The 12,442-nt window shown below is 39.7% G+C and overlaps 1 protein-coding gene across 1 annotated transcript in view; it reads left to right on the top strand.

Annotated features, from left to right (window-relative positions):
- Nvl (nuclear VCP like) overlaps positions 1-11,657 on the top strand; it is a 54,355-nt gene extending 42,698 nt beyond the window's left edge. The window contains exons 19-23 of the mRNA XM_055609306.1: positions 3,922-4,028; positions 6,089-6,165; positions 7,659-7,747; positions 9,160-9,230; positions 10,550-11,657. Coding sequence (XP_055465281.1) covers positions 3,922-4,028; positions 6,089-6,165; positions 7,659-7,747; positions 9,160-9,230; positions 10,550-10,594 — 389 coding nt within the window. The 3' untranslated portion in view covers positions 10,595-11,657. The remainder of the gene's footprint in view (positions 1-3,921; positions 4,029-6,088; positions 6,166-7,658; positions 7,748-9,159; positions 9,231-10,549) is intronic.
- Positions 11,658-12,442: the final 785 nt, after the last annotated feature.

Genomic DNA, 12,442 nt, shown 5'->3' with positions numbered 1-12,442 from the left:
AGACTAGCCTTTGGCCCTGTCTCTAAGAGTTTATCTTGAGTGTTAATTAACAGTTGCTGCCCAACTGTTGTGAGCAGCAACCTTCCTAAAAAGATGGAGAAAGGCTGCATGAGAAAACCAACTGAGGGCTGGAGAGCTAGATGATTCAGAGGTTAAAGGCACTTGATACTCTTGCAGAGGAACCAGGTGCAGTTCCCAGCAGCCGAGTCTTCTTGCAGCTATCTATGACCCAGTTCCAGGGATCCTATGCTCTCTTTTGGTCTCTGATCACTAGAGACACACAGTGGACACCTATGCATGCAAGCAAAACCCTCATAAGTCACATAAAATAAAAATAATAATTATTTAGAAAAAGAGAAAGCTAGTTAAATATGAGTCAGTGAGCAAGTCAATAGCAGCATTAAGTGTAAGCTAAATAAATACTTTTCTCCCCTAAGTGGCTTCTGGTCATTTTTTAGTCTTGATGTTTATTCCAGCAATAGAAAGCAAACTAGAACATTGTTAATTGTCTTCTTGTCAGGGAATACTTGTACCACTTTCATTTTATGTTTGGTTGGTTTGTTTGTTTGTTTGTTTTTGTAGACTGGATATTGCTATGTAGGTTGGCCTTGAGCCATCTGTCTCTCTACCTTAGCTTCCTGAGTGCTGATAGAGGCATGGACCATTCCTAGCTTAATGCACTCTTTTGACCCTAAATGTAGTCTCAGAATTTGTGTAGTATGGTTTCTCTCAAGTTCATAGAAAACAAGATATAGACTGCCATTATACCTGAAAATTTAAAATAAATTTTATTAAGATTTTATGCTGAAGTCATGCCTCATTATTGGCCTATAACTGTGATTTAAAAATTGTTTTCAAGCTTAAGCATTCTATGATGGCTTTGACAAGAAAAAAGGATAAAAACTTCCAACGTGCTTAAGTTAGCTTTTCTATTTTACTCTAATTTCTGTTCATAGTTTTAATCCTTTGCCCTCCCTGCAATCCAAACTTTCATAGGTAGTCTGTTGTGATCTTTGATAACTGTCTGCTACCAGGAGATGTCAGATTTTCAAGAGCTGGAGTTATAGGCATCTGTGAGCCACCTAACATGGATACTGGGATCTAAACTCAGGTGCCCTGAAAGAGCTTCAGGTGCTCTTTAACGGTTGAGCCATCACCATCAGTCCATATATTTGCAGATTTTTTTTTTTTTTTTTTTTTTTTTTTTTAAGATAGGATCTCACAGAATAGCCTGGGAAGGCCCAGTACTTAATACATCCCTGCCTTGACCACTTTAAGTGCTGTGATTACGCATTTGGACTCCTCACTTGGTGTCTTGAATGTATTTTTCAGTTGTCTAACTGGTGTAAGTTTTCATTTGGAGGAAGTTACTATCTATAATGATAATGAAAAAATGGAGAGTTATGGTTTATAGTTTGTCTTTGGTAAAAGAACAGAATGTGAACATGACAGACTTTGGCTTGAGTCCTAGCTGTAGGACTTTGTTTCTTACTGTGCTATTAACAAGTGGGAATAAACCCCAAGACAAACCAAATACTGTTGTTACAACCTCGATTGACCTAACAACTAGACTGTAAGGTGATTCTGATACTTACTTAGGTCTCACTTACTAATTCAGTCCTCATGGGACTGCACCACTTTAGTGCCAGTTCTAGGCAGTGTTCTCAGGATACCTGGACTTCTGAGCTTGGGAATTCCCATGACTCTCAAGTTCAGCAATTTGCTTAACCTGTCAATAGACCTCAGGAAACTGTTAAAATTTGTGTTACAATTTTGTTACAAAAGGACCCACATGGTACCTAGTCTGGGAGAAGCACAGAATTTCACTAACTGGGAAGTTTCCTTAAACTTTGGGGGCCAGACTTTTTAGATTGGAACTTCATTATGGAGACTGTTTTAGTGTTTTGTTGCTGTGAAGAGATACCATGACATGGCAACTCTTATAAAAGAAAACATTTAAATGAGACTTGCTTACAGTTTCAGAGGCTTAATCCATTGTCATCACAGGTAGACATGATGTTGAAGAGGTAGCTGCTAGTTCTGTCTATATCCGGATCCACGGGCAACAAGAAGAGAGAGAGACTCTGGGCTTGGAGTGGGCTTTTTGAAACCTCAAAACCCACCCCCTGTGGCACACTTCTTCCTACAAGGCCACACCTACTTGAACAAATAGTGCTGCTCCCTAAGCACTCAAATATATGAGCCTATGGGGCCATTCTTACTCAAAACACCACAGAAACATACTAAATTGGGCACATGATTGAACTGGGTCTTTCTGCCAGAATTCATAGAGACAGTGTGGCTCAATTTTTTGAACACTGATTACATGCCCAGTTTGCTGTGACTCATCCTTATCCTAACAGTATCTAAGGACTCATCACAAGTCACCTCATTAGTGCATCAGAGACACTCCTGTCACTCAGGGGATTGCAGAAGCTCTGTGCTTGGACAGGAGCAAAGATTATGTATATTCTTTTTGATGGTCTTCCTTGTTTTGCTTTGTTGGTTGAGATAGTCTTGTGTAGCCCATGCTGGCTACACCATATTTAACTGCATTTTAGTGACCATCAGAGGAGAATACCTACTTGGCAGGATTGTCTTAAAGACCAAGTGATGAGCAGGTAGAGTACTAGTATTGGGAATAATCATTGGTCATAAGATTACAGAGTCTTCCAAGACAAAACCTTGAAAGCCCTTTAGATTTAAATATGGTCATATACTACCTTTCTTGAGCAGATAAATTTTTTTCTAGCAAATTTCAAAAAGATTGTCTTCAGTCTTCTGCATATTCTATCCTTAATGGGTTGTATATCATTGATATTTGTGTACTGAAAACAGTTTTGTTTTTATCCAATCCCAGTAGATTAGAGAATAATAGGCCCTTCTGTGTCATTAGATTTTCTTTAAATTGTCTTCTGGTTATTTACAGACATTTTATCCTTCCTGAAAGGTTTCTTACCCTCATTGCATCAGTCATCTTAAGGTTCTTTATTCTCCAGGTCTTTATTCTTAGTTGTAAAACAGTATTCTGTTTAACGTTCTGTATTGAGTTTGTTCTGTGTTGAGTGATGAATCTTAGTTTACCTGTGTTTGCCCTCTCATGCATTTGTGCTTTATCTTCTGCTCTATTGTATTTCATCCATTCTTTTTTCCCCCTTATAACAAACGCTATTGTGCCAGTTTACTGCATATATTTACAGATATTGTCTGGACCTTTTTTGGTTGTATTCGTGACAATTTGGCTGTTCTATTTTATTGTATGTGTGTGACTATTATTTTTATATATAATTCTGCCTAGTTTTCTTTTTAATTAATTTTTTTGTCTGTTTGTTTGTTTGTTGTTTTTGAGACAGAGTTTCTCTGTTTAGCCTTGGTTGTCCTGGACTCTTTGTAGACCAAACTGGCCTTGAACTCACTGAGATCCACCTGCCTCTGCCTCCCTGAGTGCTGGGATTACAGGTGTGTATCATCATGCCTGGCTTAAACAATAACTAAGCTACAAAACAACTCCACATACTTGTGGGTTTTTGTGTGTGTGTGTGTGTGTGTGTGTGTGTGTGTGTGTGTGTTGAGTTTTTGACTGCATGTAAGCATGTGTACTGTGAACTTGAAATGACAGCAGACTTATATCAAAAGATAATAAAGGCTACAGAGAAGTGGTATAATACTTTTCAAGAGCTGAAAAAACTGTCAGCTCAGAACTCTGTATCTAAAACATATTTCAGAATATATTTTTCAGGTGAAAAACTAAGAAAATCTGCCAAGAGCCATGCTACTCTAGAAGAATAGCTTAAGGAAGTTTGGGGAAATTTTTACTTAGTAGTAGTGCACTTGCTTAGCATTCATGAGGCCCTCCACTTGCCCTGTATTTAAAAAGAAAAAGCTCTATTTCATGTATTTCTGTTTTTTTCTCTTCTCTAGATATCATTGACCCTGCCATTCTGCGCCCAGGCCGACTAGACAAAACTCTCTTTGTGGGTTTGCCACCCCCAGCAGATCGTGTTGCCATATTAAAAACTATCACAAAAGTGAGTAAAAGAAATGACTTTTTGTGTATGTGTATAGCATTTAAAATGTTTTTATTTTGTTTGATGTATTTGTGTATGTGTTCCTGCGTAAATTTTTGTGCATTACATGTGTGCAGTTGCCCAATAGTGTCAGGCAGATCAGATCCTCTGGACTGTACTGACTCAAAGTTGTGTGCCTCTTCATGTGGGTGCAGGTCTTCTGCAAGAGCTTCTAACCGCTGAGCCATCTGTCCAGCCCTGCTCAGACCACTTTTAAAGTTACACTGTTGGCGTACTTAAAAAAAAAAAAAAAAAGAAAACCTTTTATTTACATTTATTTTATGTTTTTCTCCCTACTCCACCCTAGTTCCTTCCAACACCCCAATACCAGGTAGGAGAGAGAAAAGGTTATGGGAAAAGAGGCACAGTTTTCTTAGCTGCTTCCTGCTGGTTAGGATCGTCAGGTTCCTTGGAGCCAGTCCAGTCCTCATTTCAGGAGATCTCCAACTTCTTGTCTCACAATAGCAGCAAGGGGGAAGCAGGAGCAGCCTTGTTCTCTCTCCAGAGTCCTCAGATTTAAACTATTTGCAGCAGGCAAAGAGCTTTTCTCAGAGCTGGCATGAAGCAAATAATCTGCTGCTGTGGACCATCAGAATCAGTCCCACATCCCACACCTGGAACAAAAACAATAACATGTTTATATCCACAAAAACCCCCACCCCCGTATGCCTAGTGTTGAGATTGTAGATCCCTAGGTATAGAAAATTGATATTTGTTCCACTATTCTGATATGAGAAAAAATTTTGTTCTGGATCCTCATGCTGCACACATAAAGGATGTACTGAATGATGTCTTTAGCAACATCCTACAAACATCACCTTAAAAGGCCCCTTGGAATGAGCCAGGGCAAATCTGGGTGTCTCATGTCAGCTGCAGGACAGAATTCAAGCCTAGTTTATTAAGTGTTAGGAAAGGTCAGAAAAGTGTACTCCGAGCAGATCCTGGGTTTGTGAGTGCCAGCTTGACAAGAATAAAATTTAGGTATTGAGAAGTATACAAGAATTTTCCTTTTGTGAATCTGTTTCTTGTGATTGAGCTTTTGATTTAGAATCTAGAAGGTTTAAGGTAAAAGTTTCTAATGGCATATAGGATATATGTGGGAGGTTCTGTGTACTGAGTGACAGTCAAGGTGGAAGGTTTTTTGAACAGTAAATCCTGCCTTTTAAAAACTTTCATGTGTATGAAAGCTATAGGTACTGTACCGATGGAGGCCAGAAGAGTGTCAGATCTCCCAGAATTGGAGCTACTGGTGGTTGTGAGCTATCATTTGGGTACTAGAAATTAGACCCGGTTTTCTTAAAGAGTAGGCAAGGCTCTTAAACAGCTAAGCCATCTCTTCAGGCTCAAAAAATATCTTTTAAAACTATGCAGTGTTTGCCTCTGCCATGTAATCTACTTAGAATTTATTAAGCATGGCTTCTGTATGTAGAGCTTTTGTTTTGTTTTGTTTTGTTTTGATTCAAGATAGGGTTTCTCTGTGTAGCTTTGGCTGTCCTGGAACTCACTCTGTAGACCAGGCTGGCCTCTGCCTCCTCTAGTGCTGGGATTATAGGCATGTGCCACCACAAATGGCTTGTATGTAGAGCTTATGTTCAGTGTTTGAAATTCTGAGGCTTTTCTGATCCTTGTTCTTTTCAGCATCTGTAATTATAAGCTAGGAGGAATTGGTTCCAATGTAAAGGTTGTGTTTTAGATGAGGGATTAAAAACATCTTGGGTCCTGTGTAAAGCAGGCTTTTTCATTCTCAACAAGCTGGGTTCAGTATTTTTCTCCTTCCATTCAGTTTCATGACACAAATTCCTCCAACTTCATGAATATCAGTGGTTTGCCTTTCCAGCTTCTCATGCTTAAACCTGCCTCTTACCCCAGTCTCCAGACTGAAATCTGTGGCACTCTGATTTGGTTTTGGAGTTGGTTCTGCTCTCTTACTCATCAGGCATTCTTCTTCATTAAGAACCAGTGACATGATGCATGTGAATCTTTAATACCTCCAACAAAACTCACATTTCTCTTCTATTCAGAATGGCACCAAACCTCCACTGGGTGAAGATGTAGATTTGGAAGCAATTGCTAATGACCTTCGTTGTAATTGCTATACGTGAGTATTTGAGTCTCCAGTCTCTTAATCCTCCGGAGTATAGTTTCTTTGTTAGCAGGAAAGGAAAAGATGCCCATTACTCAGATTGTTGGAAAAGCTAATGATGTTTCTTGTGTGCCACCTTATCTAGTGCCTGCCTGGTTCTTGCTCCTTTCTTCTCAGACAGCTTGCCTGCCCATTTGGAGGCTGACTTCCTGGCATAGATTGTTCTTGTTGACACTCAAGCTTCCCTAACCACGTTGTTACCCTTCACTATTAGTTCTACTTTCAGAATATGTAAAGCATGTGTTTCTCACTGGATAGCAAATTCCTTAAGTACATCTGTACAACAGAGGTTAATCTGCAAGACAGTGTGCTCCCTGCATACATGTGCCTCTGATGGTCTGGGATTTTTCTGCCTTTAGCTTGAATGTTGTTGTAGTTTAGCTGAGACACCCCAACCATTCTGTAATTTTAAAAAGCCCCGTTGTTTTTCCTTAACACCTTTGGTACTTGTTATATGCCTCTAGAGCAAGGCCAAATAATACTGGATTTCCACAGGAAAGTAAGGTAAGTGAGTCAGTATTTTCATCATTAAGGGCATTAGGGCTGTTGCTCAGCAGTGTAAACTTACTTTCAAGACCTATTCTTGAATAGTAACATAGGCACTCGATTATTTGATACCTGTAAATTAGGCTTAAGTTCCTTAAAGAATCTGTGAGTTGTGTTAAAGCTGAAGTGTGGGAAAGCCCCAGTCAACCCAGATGCTTCGATAACCTGTTAGGACTGTGCTGACCCATCCTGCTATTGTTACGTGGGATGATTCCACAAACTAAGCCTTCGTGTGCGTGTCTGTGTCTGTGTCTGTCCACTCAGCTTCGTGTGCGTAAAGTTTCTACTAAGTGTGTGTGTTTGTGTGTGTGTAGAACCCACCTTAGGTGCTTAAGGTCTTGTTCTTCAGAAGCCACCCTGTGTTTTGAGACAGTGATTTTGGGCTTAAGTTTTGTTTAAATCCTGGAGCTCATGTCTCTTAGACTAGGCTGACTTAAACATCAGTGAACTCCAGGGATCTGCCTGTCTATAGATTTGACTAGATTTTTTTGTTTGATTGGTTTTTTCTCTTTTCTTTCCTCCTACCTTTTTTTGTGTGTGTGTGTGTGTGTGTGTGTGTGTGTGTGTGTGTGTGTGTGTTTTGTTTTGTTTATATGTGGTTTACAGGAATTGAACTCAGGTCATTATATCCTAGACTCTGACTGGATGTTTTATATTAACATCAGTATCTATGGCTAAGAAAAGGACATTTTTATTTTTATTGTATTACACCTCCTACAAATCCCTTTCTTGTAAAGGTTAAAAAATCTTGAAGTGAAAGCAAACACTCTTTCCTACTAATCCTAGTCAGTTTGTCCCACCTTCATTTACTGCTCTTTTCCTCATTGTTAAGTGTTATAATTGAACATCTTTCTTGGCTCTTGGAATACCTAAGAATGCATAAGAGCACATCTTCTTTACAGGGGTGCAGACCTCTCTGCTTTGGTACGAGAAGCTTCTCTCTGTGCCCTGAGACAAGAAATAACGGGGCAGAAGAGCAGGATCGGAACAGGTATGTGTGTCTCCAGGATTTCTCTGTTCTAGCTTATCATTCTGGATATGCTTTTAAAACAATGTGTAAAAAAATCTGACTTTGTTTTGATGAGACCCTTAGAAACTGTTGTGGAAAATTATGTAAGCTCTTGTTGATATAATAGTAGTGATTTAGTATCTCTACTAAGCAGCATTGTATCTTGTCAGTATACACAAGTGATTAGATAGAACCAAGTGTGTTTGTCCACTGCCGTTATCTTTTGAGTTTGCTACTTAACAATTTGAAAAAAATCTTAATTTATTTTCCTAAGGTAAAGCCCATTTACCTGTCAAATGGATAATGTTAAGATTCAGTTATTGAAACTTCTTTTTTTATAAACTATATCCTGTTCCTTTTGGGAAGTTAATGATAATAGGCAAACTTAGAACATTTTATATACAAAAATCAGAACCACTTTAAGTCGCATACTTGTAATCCTAGTACTTAAGAATCCAAAGCAAAAGAGTCTTGAACATGAGTCACATAATGAGATTCTGCCATGTCCTTTTTTGCCCCTGTTCTTCATGCCAACCAAATCTAAAATAATGCATGCTACTTTGTAAGCTGAATCTGACCACTTCCTTAGGGTATGATTGGTGACTAAAAACTTAACAGGCCTTCTCCTTGCATTGGAGTTGGTGTTTACTGTTTATATACACCTTTAACAAATTTTATCATCTCTGCTTTGCTGTGGCTTTCATTTTTAGCTCTCTGGCCTTTAGAGACTTTGCGCCAATACCTTACCAAAATCATATCTGGCTCTGCTATCTAATTTATCAGTAGCATGTTCAGCAACATGTAATACTTTATTTTAGGCAAATGTATTATCCTAATATCTGTTCACTATTTTGAGTTTAAATTGTTATTACTTAAGTTATCATGTTAACATTATAAGTCAAGTTATATTTTAGTATTTAGCTATTTTATCAGCTAACCTTGTAAAAACTATAACCCTGTATAATCTAGTTTGGTGATATGCATATGTACCCTTAGAATTTTTGGTTTTGAGGACTTCTAGCCTTTGTTGCTTGGTAGTGGAAATTTCTACTCAAGAACACACCCATGGGTTCCCGGTTCCTTGGGTTCTAGCTCTTTTGATATCTCTTCTTATAATCTCTTATTAACTCAATTCTACCTGAGACCACACTGGTCATTTCTGACAGTGTGAGCAGCATGCACAGCCTGACTTCACTGTTTCTTCCATCCCAACATTCCTGAGAGACAGACTGCCTACCAGCAGCCCTGTCTCCCCAAAGGAAGTGGGGAGATTCTCAGTGAGGGGAGCTGGAGAGAGGCATGTGTAAACACCTTGAGTAGGCTCCATCTGATCGCCCATCTCGCTTTTCTTGTCTTACTACACTGAGCTGTGTATATATGCATATCCTCCACAGGTGAGCTCAAGGTCAGCTACAGGCACTTTGAAGAAGCTTTCAGGAAAGTAAAACCATCCATATCAGTAAAGGTAAGAAACACAGTGTCTAGAAAAGAGGTGGGAAATGACATTGGTGAATAGAAGCTCAGAAATTTCATTACTTAATTTTATTTTGTTTATTTTTATTGAGGGATAGTCTCTTTGTATAGCCTAAGCTAGCCTGAAACTTGTGAGACTCCTGTTTTAGCCTTACGAGAGCCAGAATTACAGACATGTGCCATAGTACTGTTTCCTGGCACATATAATAGTAGACCAGAACTTCAGATGTTCGTGTGATGAAATGGTATAGCTACTCAAAAATACCAAAAAACATCTTCCAAATTTATTATTAAATAAAAAGCATAGGGATTGTGTTAGGCTGTAGGCATGAGCCATCACACCTAGCACAATTGGCTTTTGAAAATAAATTTCACTTTTATTTTTTATATTTATTTGTATGTGGTGGGGGTATACTTGAACCATAGCATACAAGCAGAAATCAGGGGGTGCCTTGTGAGAGTTCTCTCTTTCTATCATGTAGCATCTAAGGATTGAACTGCTGCCTCTAAGATAGATGCTAAATAGCTGGAAATAAATCAGCAACATTGTAAGTTTTCCTTTGGGATACATACGTAGGAGTGGAATTGCCATTTAACACTGAAAAGTTTCATGTGATGCTGAGCTTCCACTACATACCTGTTACATTCAGAATTTGGAAAGATTGGCCACAGCCGGGGAGGTGAGGTTGATGAGATGCCAGCAGTCTCCTACATTGTGCTGCAAAGAGTGGAGCAGTCATTGAGAGCCATTTTGGCAGTTTCTTGGAATGTTAAGACACTTTAGATGTCTTTTAGTCTCCTGTTTCCATCTGATTCAGGGTAGTTTACAGGTGCAAATATCTCCTGACCCGGTGTGCGAATTTCCCTGGACAAATGATGGCAATCATGGCATTTCCTAGAAAGAAGCATGAACAGACTCTAGATGCAGGAGCAAGGTGGGATCTGGGTCCAGCAGTCAGGGCTGGACCTTAAACAACAGATTGTGTTTTCTCATGTTCGGGGCCAGACAGCTAAGGTCAAGATGTTTTCTTGTCAGAGTTCTTAGGTCTCCATCACTGAAGGTTTCCTCTCTATCCTGTCTCCACACGTCCTTCCGTTTGTGCATTCTGTGTCCAAACTTCGTCTTGCACAATAACCCTACTCCTTTGGACTGAGGCCCACCCTCCCCTCTCACCTCTGCAGAAGCCCTGCCTCCAAGGACGAGCGCACTCTGAGGTCCCAGGGCTTGGGCTTCAGTGCAGGAGCTTGCAGGTTACGCCTCCCATGCCAGAACTGATGGTCAGCGCGATGTGGTGTTTTCTATCCTCACAGGATCAAATGATGTATGAAGCTCTGCAGAGGTCCCTCCGCCAGTGACATTTGCAGTACTTGGCATGGGGGTGTCTACTGCATGGAACTCGCCAAGAACCACACTCTGGAGGGTCTACTTTCAGCTTGACGCAGATGACCTCGCTGTAAGCATTTTATTTTCACATTAATGAGGCCAAACTGGAGCCAAAGACTCTTCCTCTCTAGCCAGCCCTGTGGGAAAACTCCCGACCTCCTTTTTAAGGGAACAAACAAAAACAAAACAAAACAAACTGATAAAACCTTATTTAAATAAAAGTTTATTTTGAACTACCTTGATCATACATAAAAGTGTTTCCCTGAGAAGTGGTCACCTTACATACCATTACTCCAGATTCACATTCATGTCTGTTTTCCTTAAACCAGGGCATTTTCTTCATAACCAGCCATCAAAAATACTGACACATTACTACCTTATCCAGTTCCAGTCCGTCTTTCTCAGCTGTTCTGATGTCATTTATAGTAACAGGATCTGCCTACAATTAGTTTTTCCAGTGTGTTAAGTCTTTTAGAGTTTCCAAAAGTTGTTGGGTTTTGGTTATTGTTTGGAGAAAGTGTCTATGTAGCCCTGACTGGCCTGGAACTTCTTATGTAGAGTAGGCTGGCCTTAAACTCCCAGAGTTCCAGTTTAATTTACACCTGTGTGGGGTGTAAATTTCACCTCTCATACCTGTATCCCACCCTCACCAGATTCAGGTGAGTGCATTAGTCATTATCATGGTTTGATACTCAGATTGTCTTTAGTGAATTTCTAAACTGATGTTTTATGAGAGATTTTTGTGTCATGATTATTTCATCTAACCCTGTAAGTGTTGCTGTATACTGTATAAACAGGTCTGGTTACTTTATTCCTAAGTTTTTATTGTGTGTCATTCTACAAAGTCTTTGGTGTTACTGTTAAGAATAAGATTGATGGGGCTGGAGAAATGACTTAGTAATGAAGAGTACCTACTGCTCTTTCAGGGGGCCAAGTTGGATTCCCAGCACCCACACAAGCAGCTCAAAACTGCCCACACTCCTAGCTCCAGGGATCCTGCACCTCTGCTTACACGGCCACCTGGGATCACGTGAACATAACCCCCTATCATATACACACAGTATACTTTTTTAAAAATAAAATATATTTTTATAAAAAGAATGAAATTGGTAGTGGGCTGGTGAGATGACTCAATAGGTAAAGGCACTTGCTACCAAGCCTCACACCCTTATTTTGATCTGGGGACCCTCATGGTAGAAGGAAATAACTAACTCTGACCTCTGTGGGTGTATGTCTGTCTGTCTGTCTCTCTTTCTCTCTCTCTCTCTCTCTCTCTCTCTCTCTCTCTCTCACACACACACACACACACACACACACACAAAATTGGAAAAATATGACAAATCAGGGTTATAAAGGTCAACAAACCTCTTTTCTTGAGGACTTCACAGAGATTTGTAGGTACTGAGCAAAGTGGCACTGTTCAGTGAAGGACATAAAGGAAAACGGTGCTGGATCCCAGGAAGAGACCAACAGAGGCAAGCAGGACCAGTAGAGGTAGGTGATTGAGGGTGATCTGGGAATTAGAAGTAAATGCCAAATGAAAACATCTTCAGGCATATCAGAGATCTTCCTGATAATGGATTGTTAGGTCTAAGTACATTTATTTCCGGTAGCCTGGGCATAAAATACAGATTGTATGAGAGGTGACAGTTGTGGTACAAGTTGAACAGAAGTCAGTTACTGGGCAGAAAATAGATCCAATGTTTCTGCAGATAACATCTTTTGAACATACTCTGTGTTTTGCTTGACACCCTTATGTGCCCTTTTGTAGTATTCCCAACTCAATAGGATCTTTTGATACTCACATTTTATAAAAACGA

Source organism: Psammomys obesus, unplaced genomic scaffold (assembly GCF_907164565.1).
Source record: "Psammomys obesus unplaced genomic scaffold, mPsaObe1.curated_primary_1811, whole genome shotgun sequence".
In the NCBI taxonomy this organism is placed as follows: Eukaryota; Metazoa; Chordata; class Mammalia; order Rodentia; family Muridae; genus Psammomys; species Psammomys obesus.
The sequence above is the reverse complement of the archived record's forward strand: the minus strand, read 5'-3'. Positions and strand labels throughout refer to the sequence as shown.